Raw genomic sequence first — 25,990 nt, forward strand, 5'->3', positions numbered from 1 at the left:
TACATTAATATTTTTGTGTACTTTCATAATGGTTATTTTATTTATAAATGGTGTGCTCCCTGGACTGTATACCTCTGGAGGCCTAGGGCCATTTCTTCTATTGGTTATCGTCTCCTCAGGGACTAGCACATGCTTGTGTCTTGTGGATGCTTACTGTATTTCAGTTTTGTAGCCAGACAGACCATACAGAGCAGAAGAGTTATCAGTGGACACTGATACTGATTATAGAATTAAACTACATGAATTCTGCTCTCTTCATACCAAATGCATGCATTTTATAGAGTTGATGTGTAGAATTTCAGTCATGTAACATGGTATGTTTACTAGTGAAATTGGAAGTGTTATTGAGAGATATGACACAGTAGGGAGGGAACCTGAGCTTTGGAGTCAGATAGACTTAGGGTTGAACTTGGGCTCTACCACTTTTAACTGAGTGATCTTGGTCAGCTTTTCACTCCCTTTTTATAAAAAGGGATAAGACCACTTACTGTATGAAGTTTTAACAAATATTGAGGTTGTGAAGATTCAGTGTGAAACACAGCACAGTGGTGAGCACATTGTTGAATATAGGTCTTCCTAAAATACAGGTCTCATATTAGTAAATGATTTCCTGCTTTTTTTGACTCTAGCAGATTAAAATAAGACATCTAACAGTTACATAGACAAATGACCTACTATTTTCAGTTTTAAAAGCTAACTGCTTTTATTAAAAAGAAAGATTAATTACATTTTTATAATACATTGCCAAAGAGAGCAGCTTGTTTATTAGCTGCCTACCAACCGTTCTAAAATGATCTAATACCCAAATCTGCTTCTACTTCAAATGGCTCCAAAACATAAAACAGAGATGAGCCGGTCTCTTGTTGTTTTTCTGATGTGTAACAGTAGAAGCTAGCTCACCTGCTGTGAGTGTTTGATTTGTGCTGTTGCACGTCTTTGAATTGTCTGGGAAGGCATTTTACACTGTGTAATATTTTTAACTTTCAGATACTCATGAAGAGTCTTGATTTAATATTAGATCTCTGTTTACTATTGTTTAAAGATGATTTGGTCATCTTACATTAGAATGTATAAATTTTTTTCCAACATAAAAATAAAATTTAATTGTTTACTCAGTTTTGATGGCTCTCAAATCTTTCATCATATGCTGTCACGTTAGACCTCGTGCGTAATATTGCGCTGGCTTGGCCATCTATTTGCTACAGACTCTAGAGGGTGAACTTAAGTTCAGGCTGAAATGCTGTTTGACAGAGGCCAAATGAAATTCAAAGAAAATTACTTTAGGAGGAAAAATCTAATAAGCCTGTTTATAGGTCGAAGGGAAGGAATTAGCAGAGAAGAATTTGAAAGAGAAAGAGAAGATGAAAGCAATTAACTTTTAAAACAAATTTCAAAAGGGTATGTAGTTTGCTTATATAATCTGGGTCCCTTTTTTATTGTTTATTATATTAAACCCTTGTAAATGTTTAGTCACTTTTTGGGGCTATTCTCATGACCACATTTGTACTTTAGAAAGATGTGTGCAGGATGCATCATGGAGACAAGAAACTTTATATAAGAACCCTGTCCCCGCAGCAAATGACACAGGCTTGCGAGGACAGGCCAAAATCATGAATTATTTAGGAGATGGATTTCATATGGTTTGGGAACCGATTCTGTGGTGTGAAGGAAAGGGGGTGATGTAGAATAACTTTTAGCTTTCTGATTTGGTGACTAAACAGATGTGGAGTTTTTAAACCAATAGGAAGCGAAAGATTCATAGAGAAAATGAAAGTTTTTGACACATTGGTTTTATATTATCTGAGGGACCTCAAATTGGAGATTTCTGGTTGGCAGCTGAACATTTTTATCTGGCACTCAGGCAAGAGACCCAGGCTTGGAGGGTAGTTGAATTTACTGATTAAGTCACTCAGGGAGAATAGTTTTAATAAGAGAATAGCACTAAGAATAGAACCTTGAGGAATTTAAACATTTGAAGGGGCAGACGAAGAAAGAAAAGTCTTAAAAGGAGGCCTAAACCAAATGGTTAAAGAGATTGGAGAAAAACCAAAAGAGAGTAGCATTATGGAAGCTAGAGGGAAGTAGGTGCTTTAAGAAGGCAGTTGTTAAGGTTAGATATCACAGAGAAATCAAGTACCATGTCGAACAGGTAAAATAATCAGTAGCAGTATAGTTTATTATATCTTATGGGGTAGAGAAAGGCTAGTTAATAATTATTCTCTTTCATTATGAGTATAGTTATTTGGAAGCTAAAACTCTGTTCCAAGTTTAAAGATACTGCCTCAGGGCTGTCAAGTCAGGTGTTTCTTTACATCACAAAAATACAAAGCTCACATTAGTATAACAATATGAAATCTTTGAGAGGTTTATGTGGATTTGTTTAGATATGTTTCTACTTCTTTAAAATTAATTGTATTTTGTCCTTTTCTTTTTTTTTTAAGAGTTCTTGTCTCTTGGCAGTATCAATTGGCTGGGAAGGAGGTGTTTATGTACAAACCTGTGGCCACACATTACATATAGACTGTCATAAATCTTATATGGAATCATTACGGGTAAGTCAGTTGAAACATTTTAAAGGTGTATGTGTCTTTCCAGGTATTAAATATTTTTACAGTATATACATCCTAATTCATCTTGGGTGATTATGGTTGCCATTTGGACTGTTCAGCCTCACATTTCCTTGACCTCTTCAATTTTAAGGATTTCATTTTTTTGCTTCACATTAGCAACTTACTTCCACGGCTATAATTTTAGACTTTGCTATTCCAGCTCAAAAATAGTAAGCTTTAATATCCTACCATATCATTATGTGATTATTCTTCAAAGTCTCTTATTTTTACTCTTATTAGTGTGTTTTACTTCTGACCTCAAGATCTCTAGTCCTTTAGCCCCTTGCATTTTCCTAGTACACTAGCTCTTTCCTTGCCTCACTTTCTTGTACTATGCCCATTCTGCTCTTAATACCAGTCATTTAATCCACCTCCTTTGATTTTATACCCAGTCAGCTAGCACTGTTAGGAAAATCATAAAACTAGGTGAACTGGTACCTCCACAAATCTGTGGTTTCTTAGAATAGTGGCTTAGATTGGGGTCATGGACTGTAGATATTACTTATCAATTCATTTACCTGTCTTTGATCAGTTTCCTCGCCTAGTCTCCTTAGCAGCTATTCCAGACCTTTGCCTCCTCCATCCCAGACTCTTTGCCTAAATCCCAAGATGCCTTTCCTCTCATCAGATCTGTCTCTTCCTATGGCACCAAGACAACAGTGGCTGTCTGTCACATACTACCTTAGCTTCCTACCTTGCTTTTCTGTTCCCCGATAAGTGACTGCATCCCAGCCAATCCTTTCTTTTTCACTTTTAAAAAAAATTAATTAATTAATTTATTTTTTGGCTGCGTTGGGTCTTCGTTGCTGTGTGCAGGCTTTCTCTAGTTGCGGCGAGCAGGGGCTACTCTTCATTGCAGTGCGTGGGCTTCTCGTTGCAGTGGCTTCTCTTGTTGCAGAGCACGGGCTCTAGGGTGCACAGGCTTCAGCAGTTGTGGCACGTGGGCTCTAGAGCGCAGGCTCAGTAGTTGTGGTGCACGGGCTTAGTTGCTCCACGGCCTGTGGGATCTTCCCGGACCGGGGCTCCAACCTGTGTCCCCTGCATTGGCAGGCGGATTCTTAACAACTGCGCCACCAGGGAAGTCCCTCTTTTTTTTTTTTTATTTTTTTTTTAATTTGTTTTTAAACATCTTTATTGAAGTATAATTGCTTTACAATGGTGTGCTAGCTTCTGCTTTACAACAAAGTGAATCAGTTACACATATACATATGTTGCCATATCTCTTCCCTCTTGCATCTCCCTCCCTCCCACCCTCCCTATCCCACCCCTCTAGGTGGTCACAAAGCACCGAGCTGATCTCCCTGTGCTATGCGGCTGCTTCCCACTAGTTATCTATTTTACATTTGGTAGTGTATATATGTCCATGACACTCTCTCACCCTGTCACATCTCACCCCTCCCCCTCCCCATATCCTCAAGTCCATTCTCTAGTAGGTCTGTGTCTTTATTCCCATCTTGCCACTAGGTTCTTCATGACCTCTTTTTTTTTTTTTTTTTTCCCTTAGATTCCATATATATGTGTTAGCATACTGTATTTGTTTTTCTCTTTCTGACTTACTTCACTCTGTATGACAGACTCTAACTCCATCCACCTCATTACAAACACCTCCATTTCATTTCTTTTTATGGCTGAGTAATATTCCATTGTATATATGTGAATCCCCTCTTTTTTACTTTTGAGGGTAGTATTCCTTTTTCTGTTCAAGAATAATTTTCTGTTTATGCTCTAGTTTTCCTTTCTCCCCATCACCTCAGGGGCCTTGGTCTATCAATAAGTAACCTCTTTTTCTTCTGTGTCTTCAGTTTTTCTGCCCATTCTGTCTCTTCATTTCAGTTCATAAAGATGCTCAAGCCTCTGGCATTCAAAATTCCTTCCCTTGATCTTGCATTCCCATGTAGCTGCAGTCTTTCTTTTTCCCTCAGCTCAACTTCTTAAAAGCATGGCCTACCCTATTCCCAGATTCCTAACTCAGAAGCAGAAAAGTTCTCTTTTTCCCTTCCTACTCCTTACCTCTCACATTAAGTCACATAACAAATTCTATTGATTCCATTTCCTAAATCTCACTTGACTACATTCTGCCTACATTATTCCCACTTCTTTTTTGCGTATGCCTTCATCTTTCATCTTGACTATTGCAATTGCTTTCTTACCAGTTTCCTTATTCCAAGTCTAATTTATTCATTACATTGATCTTTCTAAAATGTAAATCTGGTGACAAGTTGTTGGCTTAAAAATTCTTTACTGATTTCTTCCTGTTAGGATAAAGTTCACTCTTCTTTGAATGGCATTCAAGGCACTCCATGATCTGGGCTTGCATGTTACTTTAGCTTTGTCTTCCATCAATTCAGCATTAATAAACTAATTAATAGTTACTTAAGCACATTATGCATTTTTCATACTTCTGTATTCAGTCAATCTTTCAACAAATATTTATTCAGTGCCTACAGTGTTCCAGGCACTGTGATAGACATTGGGGATACATCAGTGAATAAGACAGTTTCTTCCCTCGAGGAATTTACTATGCATTGTGTGAGACAGAAATAAACAAATTGTTGTGGTATAGGTGCTAAGAGTTATGAGGTATGCACAGGGTCTTATTGGGACATCTGCAAGTTCCAGAATTTGATGAAGTAAGGTGCTTGAGTGATAAGAGAGAAGACTGGAGAAGTAATTAGGGGTTATATTGTAAAGGGTCTTGTGGTCCATGTAGGGAATTTGTACTTTAGACAGATTCCTTACAGAGAGCCATTAAAACCATTTAAGACTCTTAAGGAGAGAGATGACATTCAGAAAGGTTATTGTGGTGGTTGTGTAGATTTTAGGGTGTGAGATTGCAGGAGAATAAGAAAGAATATGGTGATAGCATATATTATTTAGGAGGTAAGAGATGATGGTGGCTTGGGCTTAGTCATGGCAGTGAAGACGGAGAAGAGGTTAGAGATTTGAAATTTTTTTTTTTTTAACATCTTTATTGGAGTATAATTGCTTTACAATTGTGTGTTCGTTTCTGCTTTATAACAAAGTGAATCAGCTATACATATACATATATCCCCATATCTCTTCCCTCTTGCATTTCCCTCCCTCGCACCCTCCCTATCCCACCCCTCTAGGTGGTCACAAAGCACCGAGCTGATCTCCCTGTGCTATGCGGCTGCTTCCCACTAGTTATCGATTTTACATTTGGTAGTGTATATATGTCCATGTCACTCTCTCACTTTGTCCCAGCTTACCCTTCCCCCTCCCCATGTCCTCAAGTCCATTCTCTAGTAGGTCTGCGTCTTTATTCCCGTCCTGCCCCTAGGTTCTTCATAACCATTTTTTTTTTTTTTTTAGATTCCATATATATGTGTTAGCATATGGTATTTGTTTTTCTCTTTCTGACTTACTTCATTCTGTATGACAGACTCTAGGTCCATCCACCTCACTACAAATAACTCAATTTTGTTTCTCTTTATGGCTGAGTAATATTCCATTGTGTATATGTGCCACATCTTCTTCATTCATCTGTCAATGGACACTTAGGTTGCTTGAAATATATTTAGAGAAGGATTTTCTAGACTTGGTGAGAGATTGCATGTGGAGCATAAGAGGGAGGAAAGAATTAAGGTAAGAGGTGATGGTGATCACTGAAAGATTGTGATTGGGAATAAGTATCTCACATTAGGTAGATCATACTGGCAGTGATATGGTTGGGAGACTAGTTAGGAGATATTAGCAAAGGGAGTAGAAGGAAGAAAGTGGGTGGAAGGACTGATGGGATTTATTAATCAGATATTTGGGGTGGGAGAAGGCAGGAAGCTGAAGGAGCTGCTGTTGCAGGTGAATGGGGCAGGCACGAGAGGATGGTCAATGTCCCAGGTCTCGGGCATGTCCCTGGGGCAGACCGCCAAGTGAGGGTCCTTGGCTTTGTTCAGGAAAGAATTCAAGAGCGAGCCATAATAAAGTGAAAGGGATTTATTCAGGGAAGTACACATTCCATAGGCAGAATGCAGTCCTTCTCAAGAGGGTGAGAGCACCCTGCGGTATAAGGGTGGTTAGTTTTTATGGACTGGGAATTTCATAGGCTAGCAAGTGGGAGGATTATTCCAACTATTTTGGGGCAGGGGTGGGGATTTCCAGGAATTGGGCCATCACCCACTTTTTTCCTTTTATGGTTAGCCTTGGAATTGTCATGGCACTGGTGGGTGTGTCATTTAGCATATGCTAATGTATTACAGTGAGCATATAATGAGGTTCAAGGTCTACTGGAAGTCGAATCTTACACCGTCTTGGACCTAGTTGGTTCTAACCAGTTTGTCGTATCCTCAGCAGCTGTGTTGTTCTTTTAAAGGTTGTGCCCTGCCCCCTTTCCTCCTGTCTCACTGCCATGACCCTCTTCTTTCTGAAGTAGGAGGTGTAGCTTTATGTTCCTAGAGTAGAGGGGGCAAAGCTGGGGTAGGTAAAGGGACTTGACAAGTGAGGAGATGGTTTAGAAAAACCACTTTGGAATTGGGTGAAAGAATGCTTCATAGGATGTTGGAGAAAGATTGCCAGGAAGTATTCAGGGCTAAGTTGAGGTGGGAAGCAGTTTGTAGCAAGAAGCTACTTCAGTTTTCTCTAACAGCACTCAGTTTGAATGCAGAATTGGAAGTCATACACTGGATTAATTTTGTATGAAGATTTTGTTTAGGTGTGTATCATAGAAGGACATATGGAGGGAGAACGAGAAGTGTTGAGAGTTTTTAAAATGATATATCATGGTGTATGGTAGGATAGGAAAGACCGTATAAACTGAGGAAAAAGGGAGGGACTAAAAGAGATAGGAGTTGACAGAATATAAGATGTTTGAATTTAATATTTTCAGATATGGACAATTTTTGGCCATTACAAGATAAGGGTGTGGTCATGGTAACAGGTGCTAGGGTAGAGTGGAGGTCAAAGCCATTGGAGTTGATGAGGTCAAGGAGCTAAGGGACTAAGATATAAGATTGGTTGTCTACATACATTGAAATTGTGTATGAGGATGGCAGGACTTGGAGTGATGAGGAAAACTGATCTAGGTACCAAAGTCTTCAGATATTAAGGGCAATGGATGACAGTAGAAAGGAAGGAAAAGGAGTGATCTCACTAAATGGCATGAGCCACACTGGGAATGCAAGAGTAATGATCTTGAGCCAGCACTGGAGATGAGAAAGATACTGAGGTTTGAGAGATGTGGAAAAATGAGCAGTGCCTAGTTGAGAGGGCTTCTGGTGATGCTTCAGGAAAGAACCTAGTTTCAGTCAAGGCTAGGATGAGGACCTAGCATTCTTTAAAATTATGGCTACAGGGAAGCTTATCATAGAATGTCCTTCAACGACCAGGACCCTTGCCCCAACCTTTTAGTACACTCCTCTTATATATCTTTAAAACTTACTTCACAAGTGTTCTTTGGGAAGCCTTCTCTGGGAAGCCTTCTCTGTTGCATTTATCACACTATTGTTATAATTTGTTTCTATTTGCTTTTAATTGTCAGTACCTTAAATGAAGATGTCTCTTAACTCTTTTTGCTGTCACATGGTGCAGTATTTGACACATGATAGGAGCTTAGCATTTGTTTATAGAATTGGATTTAAGAAGACATGGTGTTAGATTTTTAAGGAATTGAAAAAATAAGTGTCACAGAGTAAAAAAAAAAAAAGAATTCAGTTCTTTTGGCCAAAGTACTTGAAATCCAAGATACAGTGAAATGAACACTAAATTAAAGAGTTGGGAAACCTAAGTTCATTCTGACATTGTCATTAACTACCTTTGTAACCATGGGCAAATAAATTCATTTTTTCTTCTTTGTATCCTTTTTTCTCATTATTTTTGTCTTATTAGTAATAATGGTCATATTGTAGCATTCATACATATATTAGTACATTAAAAACATATTTTGAGATAAAGCATTAGGTTAGTGGCAGAATAAGAGAGACTGCTGGAAAAAAGAGTAAGATAGTGGTTAGGACTACACAATAGCAGTAGCCTGAAAGAGCAAAATAGATGTGGGTGGTGTCAGGCAAAAGAAAGGGACGAATATAGCAGCCTGGATTCCTGCCTTAAATCCTGGTTAGTTAGCATGAATTGCAATCTCTCATGAGCAAGAGTTTCCTCCTAAGCATATGTGCTTTATGTGTCTCTGTTTCAAAAATTCTCATTTTTCTTCCTTCTCCTATCAGGAACATGTGAAGGAGAGGATGTTAAATTAATTCCCTTCCTTATCACCCTTATGTTCTGAGTATTCTAACTGAATCTTCCCCCTATCCATTAAACCTAAACAAACCCACTGCATCAAGTCCAATCAGTTGTGTTCGGCCGTTAGACACCTTGGAAGACACACTACATTTTTTTAGGCTTAAATACTCTCAAAAGCTGTCTATCCTACATCAAATAACATGAGCACTGGGAGAATCTTTCCAGTAGTCACTTATAGGTGAAGAAAACAGGGGCATGGGGTAAGAGGAAGGTGATTCACTTTAATGTGGCCTGCTTTTTGAGTTATTCTCTATCTTAAATCCACATTTCAGATTGATTGCATCATTATTTGAATGTTTCATACTGAGAGAAGAATAGGATACTTAAGCAGTTCATTGGTGATGGCAAGTGTTGCATGACTGCCATGATGTAAGAAGTGATTTGATAATCTTCAGTTAAATGATTTTATGCTTTTATGACATGTATTAGAGGTCCTTTTTTGTATGGTTCATTTATTTACTATAAAATGTAGTGGTGTTAATTTTGTTTTCTGTAAATGTGTGCATCATATAGCTGTATGTTTGTTTCATCTTTTAGAATGACCAAGTTCTTCAGGGCTTCTCAGTGGACAAAGGAGAATTCACATGTCCTCTCTGTAGGCAGTTTGCTAACAGTGTTCTTCCTTGTTATCCTGGAAGCAATGTCGAAAACAACCTTTGGCAACGTCCTAGCAACAAAAGCATACAAGATCTCATAAAGGAAGTGGAGGAGCTGCAGGGACGTCCGGGAGCTTTCCCAGTAAGCATCAGTGTAAGGCAGAAATATCCTGGTTAACTCAGCTCTGCTTTTCAGCTTTAATTTTTGTTCTATTTCTAAATTACTCTGGACCTTATATATTTAGTAGAAATTGCTTTTAGAGGTTTTACTCTTCTGTTGGTGGTTATTAAAAACAAAAATGAGAGTAATAGAACAAATTATTACTAAAGGCTATGCTTTTCCTTAGTCTAAATTGTTATAGTTTTAATATACATCTTCCAGATCATGAAATATCCTATAAGCTTAGATATGTTTATGTTGAAATATTTAAAAACAAAGTCCAGCATTATATAGATGTATCTTGCAATGTAAAGCACAATCTAATCATTTAAAAATATGCCCATTAGGTATATTAAAATTTAGATGATGTATTTACACACACACATGCAAACTTTCTGTGTGTGTAATTATAGACTTACACATACATTTGTGTGTATGTGTGTGTGTATTAGAGAGATAAAATATTGTATATATGATCGAACCATAAGTCAGTCTATTTTACTGTGAGATTTGGTCTAAGTGAACCCATCTTTTATCCCATCCAGTAGGATTTATTTGATTTAAATTCTTAAATATTTCACCTTCATTATAGATTTATGTTATGGTCCCTGAGAGGAGTGACAGCTATGCCCAGTATATGCAGTAAATTTATGAAAACTATGAATATCTGACTTTTTTAACAGAAATTCATAGTTTAAAGCTAATCAGAAAGATTCATCTCCTTTTCTCAATTGAAGACTAATTTTTGAGTCTATGTGTTTTTTTTTTCTTTTCTAAATCCAGATTTTTATGTGATTAAAATATGCTTAAAGTAAGGGACATCAATATTAATCTTGAAAAAATGAGCTTAAATGAAATATTTTTTTAAAGCATGGAAACTGTTCTAAGATATTTTAATGACATACACTCATTTGTTTAGAATATAGTTTGTGTGGTTAATTCATGGTTGGATCACAATATAAAATGAGAATAAAAGGTCCCTAAAATAAGAGAAAATACCTCTTGATCTGTTTTATCTTTGTGCACTTAATATATTTATAGTGCATAGCTAATGTACATCTGTTTTGACTTTTAAACCTTAATTTCCTAGTGTGCTCATACAATAAACAATGTAGTGTTAGACTATTATTAGAGAAAATGAATATACATAAACTTTATATGTATGTTTGTGTTTTTTACAGTCAGAAACCAACTTAAGTAAAGAAATGGAATCTGTAATGAAAGATATCAAAAATACCACTCAGAAGAAATATAGAGACTATAGCAAGACTCCAGGCTCACCAGATAATGATTTTCTCTTTATGTATTCTGTTGCTAGGTAGGTATATATAGTATATACTTTTATATTTACTTAATGTTAATAGTTTATTTTATTTTATTTCTCATTCATATTTATTTGAAAAAAGGTTGCATATTTTTAATGTTGGTTGAAATTATGGCTAGTTTTAGAACCTCCTAGAAGGTCTATAAAAGTAGAGTTTTCCTTCATTTTTCTGAGGAGTTTTTATTTTAATGGAATAGTAGTTTAAGTATTATTAAGCTTTATAGGATATATGAGGAAAAGTATATTATTAACATTTGAGACAGATGTCTACCTCAAAGCATGTGAGTATTACATATGAAGGGTGTTGTTAAGAAATCACTGTTTAAGCCCTGTCAAAAAAGTGATAATACTAAGAACTAAAACATTGTAATATGTTAAATACTTCTAATTTATAAAAAAAATAAGAACAGTAAGAAGAACTAAACTTTGTTTGTTTTAAGCTCATGCAAGATCTAGTAATGTCCTAGAAGACTATAGGTGGTTTAGAAAATCAGATAAAGGAGAGGAAACAAGAGATCAGGCATGTTCTAAACTTCTGTGAGTAGCTACCAGCGTCTCAAGAAAACAGAGGTAAATGCTTCTCATCTTTCAGATTAGGTAGAAATAGTCTAATCTACTGAGTAGGTGTTCAATACCTAAGAAATAATTCCAAATAGGAATTTTAGAAAACTTAATTGAATGAAAATGGAGAACCGTAAAAAAAAAAAATATAGGAGAGAAGCAGGCACAATTGTAAACACATTCTGCCAGATCTGATATTGTAGACCCCTGGATATCTCTAGAAGCATACTTCGTATTTTGTTCAAGTAGTATTGTAATAGGTAAGATTTAGAGAAATAACGTGACTTGAAGTCATGCAACAAATTAGTGGTAGAGTAGGACTAGAACTCAGATTTCTTGAGCTGAGGTATAGTGTTCTTTCAATTACTGTTCTCCTTTTTCCTCTCCTTAGTTCAGCTTTTATAAGTCATATATACATGAAGTTCATCATGACCATTCTCTCTGCCCCATTCCTGGAACAGAGGGTAACAAAAGAGTGAATGAACTATGTACTCTTTTGAACCCAGGAAAAATGGAACCAGACTTAAGAAAATTGCAGCAAGCAAATTAGACCTCAGGATAAGGAAACATTAGTTTTTGGTCTAAGAATGCAAATGCTGGACATGGATTGATGTAAAAGGATCTAATGGATTGGGAAGTAACTAGTCTGTGTATTCCTAGTCTATTGTTATTTATCTAGAATGCTTTGGGGGAAGATATAACAGTTAATTTAACATTTTGTCTCTGAAGACTTACCAATTACATACTTGCAATAAAATATACTTTATGTGAAAACTAAATTGAATATAATTTAATTTTGCCAGGTTTCAAGGTTTTATAAAGTTCTGTACAATATTATGGTAATAATGTTGTAGAAAAGTTGACATGGATGTAGACCAACTCAATGCATGTATATACACACACATATTTATGTCACTTGTGCATTTATGCCTTTGATTTTATTAGGATTGACCTTATAAGAAAATCCTGGTTGAATGGGAATGATCTGTACATGGAATTTTGCTGTAGTATGATAAATCAAATAATTTGATTTAAATTTAGTTTGGTAGAAGTTTTGGATTCCTATTTCTTTGTTTAAATATATAAATAATTTATAGAATATATATATAATTTTTTAATAGAAATATTTATAGAAAGCTTGCTGTGATAATGGGAGACTTTTTGAATCAACATATTTTTGTTTTTCTCTTTTATATAGAAGCAGGGACAGATGTCAAATGTTATTTACTAAGGGTGTATATAGAGAAGTGGAGAAAATATGCTCTCCCATCCTCCCATCCTTCTCTGATCCTTAGTGGTAAACTCTAAAGCAACAATATAATGATTCCAAAAGTGAAAGTATATAACCTTTAAAAACGTTATCCTTCGTTAAAATTACCCAGGCCATTGCAATGTTCTCACAGTGAGATTGCATGCCTTCTCTAAGTTTTACTTAATCATTAAAAAGAAACACAAAAACCAAATTGACTCAAAAATTAACAAAAACATGAGTTAAAGGAAAAAAGCATGTGTATTCTATTTGAATAAGATATAACTTTTTCAAGGTAGGAAACCAGGTCTTTACAGTTATCTTCTGCCTGGCATATAACCTTGTTTCATTAAATACTTATGATTACAGATTATGATCATTTTTATGCCTAAAAGGTAGTCATTGAAATATTTAGCAGTATTTAAAATGGTTAAGTAAGTAAAATATTTAGAAGTAAAATTAATTTCAGTTATTTAACTTTTGAATTAAATGTTGTGATTCTTAAATGTATAGTTCCTTAGAACGTGCAAATGTGTTTGTATTTGACATTAGTAATTTGAATGGGCTACAACCCTAGTTTCCCAGGACTGAATTTCTCCCAGCTGAATAAGTAATTTTGTTTGCTCTTTGGGGAGCTTAAATTTTTTGATGTTTAGAAACAAAATATTTCTAGTGGGTAACTAGCGTGTAAAGCTGTGTCCTTTAATAATTGTTTTTGAGCTATTTTTTATTTTTTGGTAGGACAATATGTATCTCTTTGTTTTTAATTTTATTTGCAAGGTGAAGCCTTGGAGGATTTTCTGAGGGCAGCAAAGAAGAAATTGTTGGAATGATCTCTTTTTGTTGCATTAAAATTAATCAAAATTAGTACATTCAAGTTTTAATGTATTTCCAAAAAACATTCTATTGCAAATATCAGTCATTCAAACGGATTATGGAAAATTAATTTTGGAGAAGAAAGCTTTCTTCACTTCAGTGCCAATTCATTATTTCATTATTGAAACAGTGAATCACACTCATTTGAGTAATTGATTTTTCCAAAGACTTTGGACCCAAGTTATGTATAGCCTAGAGTTATTAGTAAGTAGCACTTAGCCTGTATGTGTGAGAAACATGGAAATGGAAAGAAGGTGAAATGTGAGTAACTGAAATGTAGATGGAGAGACATCTTTAAGTCATAAGTGGGTAAACTGTTCAGTAGAGTGAATGCAGCTTGCTTTATACATTAGTTGCATTATAAGTTTAAACTTTATAAACTAATTATGTTTGAAATAAGAAGAATGCTTGCTAAAACACCAAATTATGAATCCTTTTTAAAACTAAAGGAAGGGTCAACAAGATAAAGATAATAAACTGCAGGGATTAGAGAATCTTATCGCTGGCTACATATCAAAACAAAGAGGTGTTCAGGTCCTGGGAATTTTTTGAACACTTTGCTATGTACCATCAGGGATATAGAAGCTGCATCTGAAATGGTCCCTGGTCTCCAGGAATTTACAGTTTAGTTGGAGAGACAAAACTAATATACATCAATCTGTATAAAACAATATAATTTTTTTTAACATATAAAATATTTAAAAATATAAATATTAAAAAAATATATATATTTTAAATGGATATATTGAGAAAGTGCTATAGAACTTCAAAAGGGAAGATGAGCAAATTGAAATATAAAGTGTGTAGAAGCGCTTCTTTCCTGTTCCAAGAAAAGGGAGTTAGTTCTCCCTAACTGTTGGAGGAGTTAGAGCTTGAGCTGAGTATTCGATAATATAGGCCAGGCCATGGTATGGATGAAGATCTTTTCTTCTCTGAGAAATTGAATTAATTGGTCATCTAGTAGGGGTAGGCTCAGGCCTTGAACCCACACTATACCAGTATGTGTTTGAGTCTCTGTGTGTGTGTGTTTGTACACACGTTTGTTTTTCAAATTATAGCTCTAAAAATATAAGTTAGTGCCAAACGAGGGGTAGAAGGCATACTTAGTCAAGCAAAAAGAAACTGGAGCATAGTTGGAGGAGTTTTTATATGGGTGTATCTAGGTGGCCACCATGATAGGCTTTAAGCAATCTTTCTTTCAAATGTAGAGATTTTCTCTTCTTTTTTATTCCCTGTCCAAACTAATTTGAATGTGTTTGTGTTAGAAAATATAGAAAGTTGAGTCTACTTTTCTCCAAGAACAAAAAGGCTTGGAAAACTTCTGCTCCCAATACATCTTAATTTTTATATCATCCATTCAGGAGGGCAGAAACAGAATATTGCGTTACGATTTTCAACAGTGAGGGAAAAGCAGACATGGGGCATGTGACACATTTGTGTGTTCTTTTCTCTAGCAAGACTTAAAGGGCCAATTTTGTTATAAATTAAATAAGGAGAAGCTGATGGCTAGGGCTTCTGACATATTGATTTTTTAAATCCTAGATATTATACGAACCCTTTGGATAGGTAGTTTTGTTTTCTTAACTCAGAAGGAATGTTGTACAGGAGATCTTCCAACCATAATCTGAAGTAATTAATTACATTTGGTAGTTTTCTTTCAAGTATTCTTTAAAATCAAGTTTCTGGTAACATGTTTATCATCCTTTAAAGTATCTTATTTGATGACTAAATAAATAGACTTGTTATTGTATTTATATTTTAATGAATATTTTTGCATATTATGCTGAAATAAAAGTTGACATTCTGGTTCTGACGATCATTTGTAAGAATTAATCGCGTTTCTGGTTAGCTCTTTTAAAAGTACTATCTAGGAAATCTTAGTTTTTATAAGAGAATATAGCCATTAATTTTTTTCTACAGATTAGGCAACAGAAGATTTGTGAAAACAAAATGTATTGATCTCATTTATATTCCCTTGATGAAGGAACACATGCTGGTCTCCGCTCGCTTTCTGTCCACTAATATGAAATCCTTGTCCCTGCTTCCTTGCTGGTAGGTTTTTAGAAGTTCAGTGAGCAATGCAAATCACCTGAAGGGTGGAAAATTCCCTTGTCACACAGATGCCCTTATCAGCAGCAACCAGATGGAGCTCTGAACAGGAACATTATCAATGTTAAATTGCTTTTTCTCCCTCCTGAGTAGAGAGGATTAAAGCATTCCTTTAGAAATGGGTGGCAAATATACAGATTTAGAAATATTAATATTTTTAACAGTTTGCATTTATAAGTAAATATATGAAAATAACATTTCAGAACATTCTGTGTTCAAGATACAACCAAAACCAGCTCAAAATGTTTTGTTTTAAATAAAATAGGGTTCTATTCTTTCCTGAATTCACTTGCAAAGAGTAAGCTTGAAACGTTGCCTTTTTTTTTTTTTTTTTTTAAGATGGGGGATATCTCACTCTTAGTGTCATATATACATACCTTGGATATAAACTAGTTTATTCAGTTTTAGTTGTGGCAAATAAAGGTGTGTTTAAGTTTATTAATACTGTTGAAATAAAAATACACACTGTCACTCAGAATTTTCGTTTATTATTTTGTCAAAATTGATTGGCTATTTTACTGTTACTGCTTTTGAGTAAATCTTTAGATTCTGCATCAGTTTGATTTTTGAAATGTCAGTTTACTAATTATTGCTATTCTGTAAGCTAATAATTGCTAAATATAATTTCAAATCTATATGAACAATATTGTTTAGCAGTGTTAATAGTTATACAATGTATTTTAATAAAACTGTAATTTTAGAAGTCTATAAAGGAGACTGCTGTTTAATTATATGTGTTGTTTATAGCCACTTTGATGTTAGTGATTTTGTTTCTTAATAATGGTTTCTAGATCCATCTGAGCTCCAGTGAGTGATAACCATTTCTCTGATAGAAAAATTGGTATGCCCTTGTGTGTTATATGCCAGTAACCACCTAATCAGTGGCTGCCAGAGTACAGATTCTTCCATCAGATTCATATGCGGGTTTTTGAAATGTGTTGCAGTTTTTTTCCTTAAGGCCTAGTTTTTAGTATTTGCCAACATCTGGGATTTTGCAACAATTACACTGTGATGTGTGCAATTTTGCAGGTATAAATATGAATATATAAGTAAGGGTAGATAAACTGTTCCCCTTTTAAATTTCTAAATATCAGATAAAATATGATTATTACTGATATTGCATAGACTATAATTTTTCAAATAATAAAGTTGAAGAACCTTAGGTTTATTCAGACATATCAATAAAACAAAAAGTATTACTTCAATCTAATGACTGAGATATTTTTTAATGCTTTGCTTACAGAACCAATTTGGAACTTGAATTAATTCATCGAGGAGGGAATTTATGTTCAGGTGGTGCAAGCACAGCTGGTAAAAGGTCTTGTTTAAGTAAGTCTTAAGCAGTGCTAAATTTTAAAAAATTTCTGATTATTTCATTTTGAAAGCATATAAAGGCAAAGTGGTCTTTTGATGTATTTTCAAATTCTTTTTATGTTTTGTATAATCAATTTTAATAGTGATTATATGCTTTAAATGGTTAATCTTAGAAGAATCATGAACATTTAGCTCTTTCTATACTATGATTGGTCAGTAAATAAATGTCATAGTAATTAATCAGAATTACGTTGGTTCAAAATTAAAACAGTGTATTATTCTCAACGATAAAAAATTTTCCTCAAACTTAAATTCTTTTAAAGAATTTTTATGTTATCTGGACTTAAGAAAATTTTTATAAAGACAATTTGTGTCACCTACAGATTTCTATATAAATAGCTGCTGTTAATCAGTGAAGGCATTTGTACTGTATTTTGATTTGCAGAAATGTATTAAAATGTATTAAAATTGTAGATGTTTACTTTTATTTACGAATATGCTTTATATTGTAAACTGAGCATGATTCTTCAGTACTTTTTGTAAGGGTATATTTCTGAGAAGTATCATTTGGAACTTAAAGTAGATTTTTCATGAGCATGGTTTTGATGCTATCACTGTGTAGTCATTATTTAGAGAATTAATGTGAATACTAGGGGTAATATTATTTAATGTCATGTACAGTTAATTATTGGTCCCAAATCAATGGAGTTAAAATACTTCCTAATGTGATTGATATGGGAAATAAAAATTGTTTAAAACATAATGTATTTTTTTGAAAAATGAATATATTTTCTTAAATGCTAAAAATATTAGTAATTATTTAAAATTATCAATATATATTAGTTTTTCAAAAATACATGTATATTATTTTAAGAAGATATACATGTAATTTTGGAATGATTTCAGAGCAAAGGACTGATCAAAAACACCTTGAAATTTCTAACATAAAGATACAAACTTATGTGAAATTTAACCAAGTTACTTTTAAAATTCTTACTAGTTGTACTAGATTTTGATATTTTATTTTGTGGTATCACTTTGTTCCTGGAAATTTAAGGTTTTGGAATTTATTTTTTACTGAGTATTCAGTATTTACTGACCCCTTGATGTATATACTTAAACCCTACTTGTACCCAGTGATTTAGTATGTTTTATAGAAGTTGTTGATAAATAGGAGTTTTAGCTTCTAGTCTGTTTGAATTGGCAGAAACTATAATTTCACTTACATAAATTATTCTTTCTTGTTAGTTTGTTGTTTGGCATTGGCTGATAATATTCCAGAAACTGTTATGTTAGAAAGTGTTTAGTAAAGGAATTTTAGTTTTATGCTAGAAAGCTACTTTTTCCCCCCTCTGAGGTACTTAAATTTATACAGAGGCTTGTAAATGATGAACTTAACCAGAATGCTAAAAATAGTAGTAAAAGTCTAGCAGCAGCCACTTCAATTATCACCCTCAATTTTAATTTAAATTATTAAATTGATCGTTACTTCCAGACTTTTGTTTCTTTTTATTTTCCCCTTTAGTGAATAAGAGATTTCAAGGTGCCAGTATAGAAGAGGTTGTGATGAAGCTTATCCTAAATATAAGTTAATACTGTTTTTAGTTTTCTTTTTTTCCTTATCAGTTATGTTAGTTCTTTTTCCCCCCAGCTTTATTGAGGTATGATTGACAAATAAAAAATTTTATATATTTAGGTTGTACATGATTTTTTTGATTTTAGTTTTCATATGATGTATTGTTCAGTTACTTACCCATTATTTATCCTAATTATTTATAAAAGAGCTCTATAAATCATGTATGTAGAATGTTATATGTTCTATAAAATCCCACTATTTTGCAAGTGTATAAACTTAATGTATTTGTTATTTACTGAAGCCTAACTCAAACCTAATTTAAGTTTAATGCAAGAGCATATTGAAGGTGTTTCATAGGATCTTAGATCAAATATCTCATTTTTTTCATTTTCCAGTAGAACTCTAATGGTATTAGTAAACAAAAATTTCTCTTTTTCTCTAGAGCCTATTCATAAGTTAGTATTTTCCTTTTCCCATTCATTACTTTCTACGGCCTCTTAAATATATCATTTTTAAAATGTCTTTTCTCATTTTCATAATATTTTGGTGAAAGAGAATGAGAAAATGCTCCACTAATTAAGCAATGATAATGGAAGTTACACTTTTGGAGTAATGTTCCATCACAAATTCCTGATGAAATTGAAGTTTAGTTTAGTCGAGGAAAAATTTAATAAATTTTGTCTTGAATGGCTTGCGTAATGCCCGATAGATAATTATGGATGGACACACACACACACACACACACACACACACACACACACACACACACACACAGTGGGGGCGGGGCAGGGCACAAGATTGACCTATTTACAACAATAAAAGCAGAAAATATTACTGGCCAAATTTATACTGAGAAATCAAATTGTCGTGGAATAATGCCATTCAGCACTTCCATATTCAAACAAATTTTTGAAGTATTGAGATAAAATGACCAGTCCAATCAGAGTAAAAGTTCATTCCTAAATATATGTCTGGGAAATTTTCCACAGTAAAAAATGAGCAAAATTAATTCACATAGCAGCATACTATGGTATTTTAATTATACCTTACGTTTGCAGTTTTAAAGTTTAAAAAGTGCTTTCACATAAATTATTTAGTCTTTAGAATGACCATGTTAAATAGGTGTTATCTCTTTTTCATAGAAAAGGAAGCTGGAGTTCAGAGTGATTGCATTGCCAAGTCATATAGTTGGAAATGTCAAAGCTTGCAATTGAACCCAGTTCTCTGACATTAAATTCAGTTATGTAAGACATATCTCTTGCCCTTAAGTGTCCCAAAAGATGCAGAACCTTTAAAAACTTTCACCCCTGGGCTTAGTCAAGGATATCCTACTGCACACTGTTGCCTTGGAATATTTCCAGGATCTCCCATGCTATCCTTCCTGTTATCTTGCCTATTTTCTTTTGCCAGCCATTCACTGTGAATTCTATTTTTGTTTTGGGCCACTCCTTCAGACGTTTTCTCAAGTCCTCATTCCTTCTTCCTTGGATACCAGTTGGTTCTCCTTTATTTTTCACCAGTTTGCTGGCTGGTTCCCCCTTGCTCCTGGTGTGAGCCATCTCATCAGCTCCCACATGCAGCTCTGCTCCTGATTCCTAGGTCCGAGCTGTGGACCTCCTCTTTATTCACTGGAAGGTCAGGCATTAAGGACGTTGTATTCAGCAGATAAGACTGATTCTAGATAATTTATTGTAAGATAGAAAGTGTTAAGCTCTAAAGTGGGGTATGGATAAAGTTCTAGAAAATTTGGAGGTTTGAGATCATATCTAGCTTGTAAAATCAGTGAAGCTTTTGGCGGACATGGCATTTGAACATGGTTTTGAAAGATGAGTGAATTTGGAGTTTTTGTTACAAATTGGTATATATACTGATAAGTACCACCAACTTGGTTAGCAACAGATGTAGGACAAAGCAGATGCAAAAATTGAAGGCATAACTTTTTATTAAGACTATTTTATTAAAGTTACTCAGTTAATTTCTTCATTCAAGTGATTTGAAAATAGACATGGAACGCCATAGATTCCAGTGAAGTTCACAGGCTTTCAACACTTTTTGCCATGATATTCTTAGTGTATTTCTCAAACAGAAATTGTTGAAACCAGTGGCTGGGGTGGGGTTGGGAGGAAGAGGTGTCATTGATAAATTATTAATATTGGAGGATAATTTTTAAAAAATTATCTTTAGTTAGATCAACATCTTTCTATATCTTTGAGTCTGAGCTTTCTGCTTATTACTGTAGTTTAACTAAGGAGCCAAAGTTCATATCACAAATGGATTTCATGATTTTATAGAGATAAAAATTAAACTTTAGTCAAGAAAGGTTGAGGCAAACCCTTGCTTTGACATTTTCATTTGAGGTGCTTTAACTTAATTTTGACATAATATATGATCTTTTCAAGAAATGATGCACACAGTGGAAAACTGCCCCCTGTGTTTGTTATTCATAGAAAGCAATCCAGCTTAGATGTGTGCATGCAGCATGCAGCTCAAAGTAGTTTTAGTTGCTCAAAGAATGAATTTTTGGAGAATTCAGAGTTAGAGAAAATTATTTTGATGTTAATTTCACCCTGCAGTAAGGCTTCATAAAGATATTGTTTAATATCACAACATTGCTGTTAAGTAGTCTAATCTTATTCTTTAACAGTGGTAAAATTCTGATATCCATGGCTTAGTAAGGTCCTTTCAGATTTAAAAAACTATGAATTCTACAAATAGGTTGGATCACAACTTTTGTTCTGTTCTTTTTGTTACCCCATAACAAGAAGAAAATTTGGCCACCAAATTATTATAGTGGTCAAAGTACATAAATTAATACAAAAATGTAGAAATTGCCTTCAGACTCCGCTCCTCATGAGTGGGCAGATAGTTTAATGGCAAGCTTATTTAATCTCATGGCTTCTGTTCTTCATAGTATCCAACCAGAGGATTGTTGTAAGAACTCAGTTTTACAATGTATGTTCAAGTCTTCATAGACTGTAAATCTCAACATTACTGTTTCTACTACTTCAATACTACCATCATCAAATTGGGGATGGGGGTGGGTAAGGGGGCCAGAAGCAAGATAAAAGTTAATTTTCAGCCTAGTCTTTTTTTTCTTTAAAGAAAGCACTTAACAAACCTTAAGTTTGACCTGTTAAAAGATGGGGTTAGAAGGACAGAATGGGATTAAAGACTGATACAGCTTATTTATTGGGAACAAAATACATTGTTAATTTGGGGTGGCCTGGGTTAGAGGTGTGGTTTAAGATTTTGAGCTAAGAAGAGTGGCTTCAGCTATTCTTTAAAGTTTTTCTGCAGGTCCTGTGCTTTGTGGCCCATCCTGTGGGCCTGTGCTTTGTGGCCCATCCTGTAGGCCTTCCTGTGTTAATGGTGTGGTTATTCCAGGAACTAAGTTCCACAGATAATAATTTCCACTGTCAGGGCGTAGGGGTCCTGAGATCTTGGTTGGCTTAGGGCAGGGCAGCTCCTTTTTTCAGCAGGAGCTGAAAAAAGTTTTCAGGTTCTCACTTGGGAGTTCCCTCCATCTTTCCACAGGTCATTTCTCAGGACTGTGTAGAGGAACCGAGGAAGCTGACTCTGCTGTGAGAGGTGTATACCCACACCAATTATATTCACCCTAGGATAAATGGGTCAGAACCATTTCCTTACTTTGATTATTCAGTTATAGAGAAATTGAAATTTTTTTTTTCATGGTAATTTAGAGAGTCATTTGGCTAGTTGAAAGTTTTTTCATTGACAAGTTTTTAATCAGTGATAACTGCACTGATAGAACTAAAATTTTGAATGGTCTGGAAATGCAGACCCAGTTAAGTAAATTAGGTAAATTTTAACAGTGGTACAATTGTAGACAGAACCAATTTATAAAAGTCTTTAGGATAAGTCTTTCCTTTAATATGTATTTCTGTCTTAATGACCAGTATGAGTGTTATACTAAGAAATAATCTGCCTGTTTAGAACTCTTACATGTTTAGAAATGACTGACAGAGACACAGAATTTCCAAGCTGGTACTGAGCTCAGTAAACATCTGTTTCGAAAGCATTTTGAAATATATGTTATGAAAAACATATAACATACAACAAAAACGTATGTAACAACTTTGTGTTCAATTTCCTTAAGTGGGTACTCCCCAAGTCATAAAAATTGGCATAACGGTGTTTCGTGTGTGTGTATGGTATTCATAGCCATACGTGTAAAACTCTTAATTTTACAATAAAGTTGGAGTTATGTTTTTATTTTATAGATTTTTTTGGTGTAATAGTCTTACTTTAATACTGATACAGATAAAAGAGATTGCTAAATCTTACCTTTTTGTTCCAGCTGAGAGTTCTTATATTTAAATCTTTGGTTTTTTTCAATGACAAATCAGTCTTTCAATGGTGTTTTCTGTTTTAGTAATGAATGATATGTTTCTCTTGTGATTAAGTGCATTATAATACCTTAGACTTGTCCCGGTTGTAAAGAATTTGATTAGGTATTGCAGAAAATAGAGTTCATTGTCCCAGGTGAGTTGTCACGGCAACTAACATGGGGAAGAAGATAGTGGGAGCAAGTAAGTCAAGCACTACTTTAGTAGTTAGAGTTGAGAGGTCACTCTCTTTGGGGCAGTGAAATTAGGGCTAGTTCATTGGCCTCTTTCTTGGTTACTAAGCCAGTGTGTCATTACAGCAGAAAAGGAAGAGTATAAATCCATCATGAATTTTAGGCTTATATTGTATGATTTTAAAAAATAGGATTGTTGACATATTCATACAATATTCAGCATGCTTAAAAAATATCCTATTAAATTTCAAGCACTGTGCTAGCCTGGGAAGTACAAAGAGGAAAAGAAACAATTGTCTTTTTCAGGGAGATTTCACCGTCTCATAGGAGAGGAAAATGTGAAAAATAATTACAGAGCTGTATTAGAAGTGCTAAAATAAAGGTAACTCAAGTGTAGAGAATGCGTAAAGCAAGGGATGATCACATCTGTCTCAGGTGTGGTATTAGAGAAAAATTTACAGAGGATCGCTTGAACTGGCTCTTGAAAGATGAATCAGGTTTGCCTGGAGAACAAGAAGATGCTATTCTAGGCTGAGAGAACATCTTGCAAAGACAGAGTGAGACAATATGACACATTAGGGAATAGTTGCTAAAGTAAAGGGAGGAAAGAAGGTTAAGTAATAAACCAGAAAAAGAAGATAGGGGTTATCTCATGAAGCGCTTTCTATGCCTGTTCTTTCAGTGGTTCACCAACCATTTATGAGATAATATGAATAGATTTACTGTTTACAGGAATTGGAAGGGGGTGAAACAAAAGACATAAAACTGAATGAGGACATTGTTGAGTAATCTAATTGAGAAATGATGTAGGGGTGGAGTAGAGTAGAAGAGGGGTCATAGGAGGCAGAACCAATAAGATTGGTAATCAACTGGCTATGGAGGGCAAGAATGTGGGAGATGACTCCCAAGTTTTTCCTTGGCTGTTTGTATGGACAGTGATATCATTCACTCAGATGGAATTATAAGAGGAAATGAATACTGGAGCTAGGCTGGGCTATATAATCAATCTAGTTTTGGATATATTGATCTTTGTGGTGCCTGTCAAACATCTGAAGTGCTAGAAAAATTTGTGAATTGTGAACTTACAAGTAGAAGTGGAAGTTGAGCTTATGTGAAGTAGCGTGTGCAGAATGAGAGGGAAAGAGGGCTTAAAAGGGATCCCTTTTCCTTTCTTACGGAGAATGCCACCTTTTAGAGTTCAGTAGAGGAAGAAGAACACTTACAAGTAATTGAGAAGAAGCTGGGGGAGAACCAAGGAAGAGTGGTACCAAAAGTTCAGGGGAGGAGAGAGAAGAGGTTAAAAATATATGTTAATATTTTGTATAGAGTGGGAGTTTTATGTGGAGACCTAATGTGTCTAATGTAGTCATAATCTCTAATTTAGCTGTATTATCTCATTTATAAATACTAAATTTATTTTTTTGGAATTTATCCTTAGAAACCATATATGTATGTACATGTATATAAACACACTGTCTACATACTACAGATGTATGCTATTACCATAACTACTATCACTTAAAACAGCCCAGAAAGTTGGTATTATCCCCGTTTTGCAGATAATAAAACTAAGGTAATTTGCCCAAGGACACATGGCTAGTACAGAGCTTGGATTCAAAGCCAGGACTTCCTGGGTCCTACTAGGCAGTGGTGCCTGTTTATTGAAATCACAGCACACCTATAAGTTAATGATGTTTCTCATTTCTAAACCCTTTTATAAATGTAGGTCTAAACTTTAGAACTTTAAAATCTGTCATTCCAGAAAAAGTTATCTATTTCTTTTGCTGTTATTATTCAAAATTTTAACATGCTTTCTTGGTATAATTGCTTTTCAACTTTTTTTTTTTTTTTTTTTTTTATTTATTTATGGCTGTGTTGGGTCTTCGTTTCTGTGCGAGGGCTTTCTCTAGTTGCAGCAAGTGGGGGCCACTCTTCATCGCGGTGCGCGGGCCTCTCATTATCACGGCCTCTCTTGTTGTGGAGCACAGGCTCCAGACGCGCAGGCTCAGTAATTGTGGCTCACGGGCCTAGTTGCTCCGCGGCATGTGGGATCTTCCCAGACCAGGGCTCGAACCCGTGTCCCCTGCATTGGCAGGCAGATTCTCAACCACTGCGCCACCAGGGAAGCCCCTGCTTTTCAACTTTTAAAATGTCATGAACATAGTTGGTGTTTAATACATTTTTCTATTATTTTTTAGTCTTTAACTTTTTGATCAAAGGTTCTCTTCATCCTATGTCTGCTACTGTCAATATGTGTTTACTATAGAAGATTTTTTTTAAAGCCCTGATTCCTTTATTAGAGAATGGTATTTATTTTATTATTATCATTTTTTATTTTTTTGGCCGTCCCACGTGTCATGCAGGATCTTGTTTCCCCGACCAGGGATCAAACCCGGGCCCTTGGCAGTGAGAGCACAGTGTCCTAACTACTGGACCGCCAGGGAATTCCCTCAAAGATATTTTTGTTGCTGAATAAATATTAGAGTTCATTCTTACTGATAGGTCTCAGACTAAATTTTAAAAACACAGTGAATTATATAAACATAGTGAAAAGTATTGATTGTTATTTGGCTTATTCTCCTGTTGAAGTTATCTGCAGTTTCCAGGATTGTTTTTGAAAGGTAGATGTACCTCATTAGATATGTTATCATCCTTCAGTTCTAGTTAAAACCAATACCAAAGACTCTTGTTATTTATTGTATTATAGCTTTAGAAGATGCTGCAGGGTTACAGTCTCAGTTTTTCATAGGAATGGAAAGGGGTGTGTGTGTTACAAAAGGAATTTTATACTTTTCTTTTAATCATAAAAACCCCAAGGAGA

General features: G+C 34.7%; 1 protein-coding gene across 3 annotated transcripts in view; it reads left to right on the top strand.

The window, feature by feature from the left end:
* Positions 1-25,990, top strand: part of UBR3 (ubiquitin protein ligase E3 component n-recognin 3) — a 229,729-nt gene that overhangs the window by 158,896 nt on the left and 44,843 nt on the right. For 2 of the 3 annotated variants that reach the window (XM_061184691.1, XM_061184700.1), the window contains exons 27-30: positions 2,442-2,552; positions 9,402-9,614; positions 10,802-10,938; positions 16,983-17,068. In XM_061184691.1, the coding sequence (XP_061040674.1) occupies positions 2,442-2,552; positions 9,402-9,614; positions 10,802-10,938; positions 16,983-17,068 (547 nt within the window). The remainder of the gene's footprint in view (positions 1-2,441; positions 2,553-9,401; positions 9,615-10,801; positions 10,939-16,982; positions 17,069-25,990) is intronic. The other variant, XM_061184709.1, reaches the window with a different exon arrangement.

The sequence above is a fragment of the Eubalaena glacialis genome, chromosome 1 (assembly GCF_028564815.1).
Source record: "Eubalaena glacialis isolate mEubGla1 chromosome 1, mEubGla1.1.hap2.+ XY, whole genome shotgun sequence".
Classification (NCBI taxonomy): domain Eukaryota; kingdom Metazoa; phylum Chordata; class Mammalia; order Artiodactyla; family Balaenidae; genus Eubalaena; species Eubalaena glacialis.